The sequence below is a fragment of the Lontra canadensis genome, unplaced genomic scaffold (genome assembly GCF_010015895.1).
Source record: "Lontra canadensis isolate GAN:19392208 unplaced genomic scaffold, GSC_riverotter_1.0 scaffold661, whole genome shotgun sequence".
In the NCBI taxonomy this organism is placed as follows: domain Eukaryota; kingdom Metazoa; phylum Chordata; class Mammalia; order Carnivora; family Mustelidae; genus Lontra; species Lontra canadensis.
In genome coordinates this window covers 798-4,043 of record NW_022631645.1, presented here as the reverse complement: position 1 = coordinate 4,043, position 3,246 = coordinate 798, and the positions used below count along the sequence as shown (strand labels likewise).

Sequence of the window (3,246 nt, the reverse complement as noted above, 5' to 3'; positions counted from 1 at the left end):
TTGATCCGAAAGGATTTTTTTTTTTAAGATTTCAATTATTTGATAGAGAGATCCCCATCCAGAGAGGGAACACAAGCAGGGGAACTGAGAGAGGGAGAAGCAGGCTTCCTACTGAGTGGGGAGCTGGATGTGGAGCTCAATCCCAGGACCCTGGGATCATGACCTGAGCCAAAGGCAGATGCTTAATGACTGAGCCACACAGGCACCCTTGGTCTGAAAGGATTTAAAAGATTGTAACAAAGTCTCTATAATCTACATCTTTTTTTTTTCAATTTATAAATATTACAAAACTTTAAAAGGCTATTGAAGATGTCATATGTTCTATATTATTTCAGATAAGTTAATTTTCTGTTATGTCTCTGGAATCACCTCAACCACATGGAAAATCAGAACAATGTCACAGAATTTGTCTTCATGGGTCTGTGGGGAAATAAGCAAGTGGAGCTACTGTTCTTTTTCTTGTTCCTGCTCTGTTATTTGGTAATCTTAATGGGAAATTTTATCATCTTACTCACAATCACCTGCAGTCATTTAATCAAACAACCAATGTACTATTTTCTCTGTCACCTTTCCCTCATGGATCTCTGCTACACCTCCACGGTGGTCCCCAGGCTAATCAGGGACTTGGTCGCAGCAAGAAAAAACATTTCCTATAACAACTGTATGACCCAGCTCTTCACTGCCCACTTGCTGGCAGGTGTGGAGATATTCATCTTGGTGTCCATGGCTTTAGACCGCTACGTTGCCATTGTCAAGCCCCTGCACTACATGGTCCTCATGAACCGGTGGAGGTGTAACACATTGGTCTTCATGGCCTGGGGTGTGGGTTTTTGGCACTCTGGCGCTCTACTGCTGGTTGTACTCCATTTACCTTTCTGTGGTCCTAATCAGATCGATCACTACACATGTGATGTGAAGCCTCTTTTAAAACTGGTGTGCAAAGACATTCATGTTGTTAATATCTTAATGATTGCAAACTCAGGAATGGTGGTAGTTGCTGTCTTTCTTGTCCTGGTGGCTTCTTACATTCTCATATTATACAATCTTAGGACGTGCTCCTCTGTAGGGAGACGCAAAGCTCTTTCAACCTGCAGCTCTCATGTAATGGTGGTCATTTTATTCTTTGTGCCTTGTATCTATATTTATGTTCTACCTGCCGGGAGTGAGAACAAGGATAAGGAAGTCTCTGTGTTTTATACTGTGATTGCCCCCATGCTGAATCCTCTCATCTATACCCTGAGAAACATGGAGATGAAAATCGCCATGGGGAAGGTGTGGTCTAAAATGACACATTCAAAATTCCGGTAGGGGTACCAGTGTGGTTCACTTGGCTCAGGTCATGATCTCAGGGTGATGGGACCAAGCCCTGCATAGGGCTTTCTACTCAGCAGGGTGCCTGCTTCTTCCTCTGCCACTCCTCCTGCTTGTGTTCTTTCTGTCAAATAAATAAATAAAATCTTAAAAAAATTTTCAGGTAACGATGATATTTATTTTATTTCTGACCCTGTGTCCCCAGAGCATTTATTATTTGAGATGTTGTAGAAAATATATAGCTTTCTTTGGGGAGTTGGACTAAATCATCTCTATTTTAAAGAGTCAAAGAAAAAAGTCACTGTAGTTCAGATTGCAATCTGCATGCCAAAGTTTCCAACTAGTGGCAGATGTGGTTGAATGGGTTTGAGGAATGCTAGAAATCTCTTTCTAAAACACATGCCTAATCATAGCACAGCACACTCCAAAAATATAGAGGGAACCCTATTTTCCTTGAATAAAATCCAAACTTCGTTGTTCATCAAAATTGGTCCTGGCCAAATTTGCTTATCAGAAGGCATTCCATTTGTAGAAATTATGGTGTTACAATGACAGGTTGGGGCATCAGGGAGAGCTGGGTGATTACTGACTCTGGTACATTTTCATCTTCGGGTCTTGACAATTTGCTTTAATTATACATACATTCTCATTTTTCAAGTGTCTATGAATGCATAATATTGTACTTTATAAAGTTGTAGCAGTACTTTGGCGAACACACGTGAAGATTTTGCTAGGACACATGGGTACTGGAAACATGTTATATATTATTCCTCTTTCCTTACCTTTCTTCATTTGGTTCCCCAACCAGCTACACCAAACTCTACATTCTTTAAACATACCCTAAAGTCTATCAGCTCTATGATTGTTTCTTCTATTTTTTCTGCTTTTAATGCTGCCCCCACAATGTGTTAGTGTTCATGTCTTAAATGTAAGTAACACTCCTGATATTTTCTTATTCCAGAAGTTTTTGCCAATTCATGGATAGACCAGAAGTATTTCTGATGTTTCCTTGCTCTTTTGTTGTTATGAAAGTTTATATTTACTCCTTTTAAAATAATCCTCTGCCCCATATTAGTATTTTTTCTTACATTTTTCTGGTTTAGGTCAACTCAGTCAAAGAAATACTATATCTTTGTTTTTCTTTTTCCATTATCTAGCAATAAACCCACACAAGTTAAGAAATAAACAATTAATGAATTAGTTTCAAATAATCTATCTTCTCTTTTTATTGACTTTATAGTTTGTTCTCACATATCCAGAATTTCCCCTTACACTATGAATTATCATGTATTAATAATAAAAGATGTAATGTCGGAAAGGTTAAAAATTCAACGTACATTTCATGTAGCTATCAGGGAACGAATGAAAAGTGGCAGACTCTCAGCCACCTATTGTGTCATTTTACTTATTTTCTACATTTGGAGGTATTACTAATTTTCATTTATCCCTTGTCTTTTTAATCACATAATCTAGTCAGCTCTGTGTCTTGGTTCTCATTTGGGTAGACACTTCTCTCTGCTAAAGCACTTGCCTTTTCTCAGCAGAATGATTGTATTTTTTTCCACACAGAGCTTTCTCAATTAAATTACTTCTGCCCCACAGCAAAGAAGAAATCTAGGTAAAACCATAAATGAGATAATGCTTGTCTTTAATTTCGAGAAAGTTTCTTTTGATATCTCTGCTCTTAAACTTTTCACAAATCTAACTAATTACGTTTTTTTTTTCTTCGTGGATCTATGAAAAGCTATGGAATATCAAAGGAAAACATTCTGCCTATTTCATAGGAAATTAAGTCTGTCTAGTATAGTTTGGTTGGACCTGGTTTAACCAATTAATTTTCCAAAAAAATATTTGGATTATTTTAAAAAGTATAGAATCATAATACTTGTTCCTTGTATGTGTGATCATTTTTATCTCTATGTGTGTGGTATGTGG

The 3,246-nt window shown here is 37.4% G+C and overlaps 1 protein-coding gene across 1 annotated transcript; it reads left to right on the top strand.

The window, feature by feature from the left end:
* Window positions 1–378: 378 nt before the first annotated feature.
* On the top strand, window positions 379–1,308 carry LOC116863182 (olfactory receptor 4P4-like). Its single transcript, XM_032850677.1, has one exon. It carries the CDS (start codon window positions 379–381, stop codon window positions 1,306–1,308), a length of 930 nt encoding a protein of 309 aa, XP_032706568.1.
* Window positions 1,309–3,246: the final 1,938 nt, after the last annotated feature.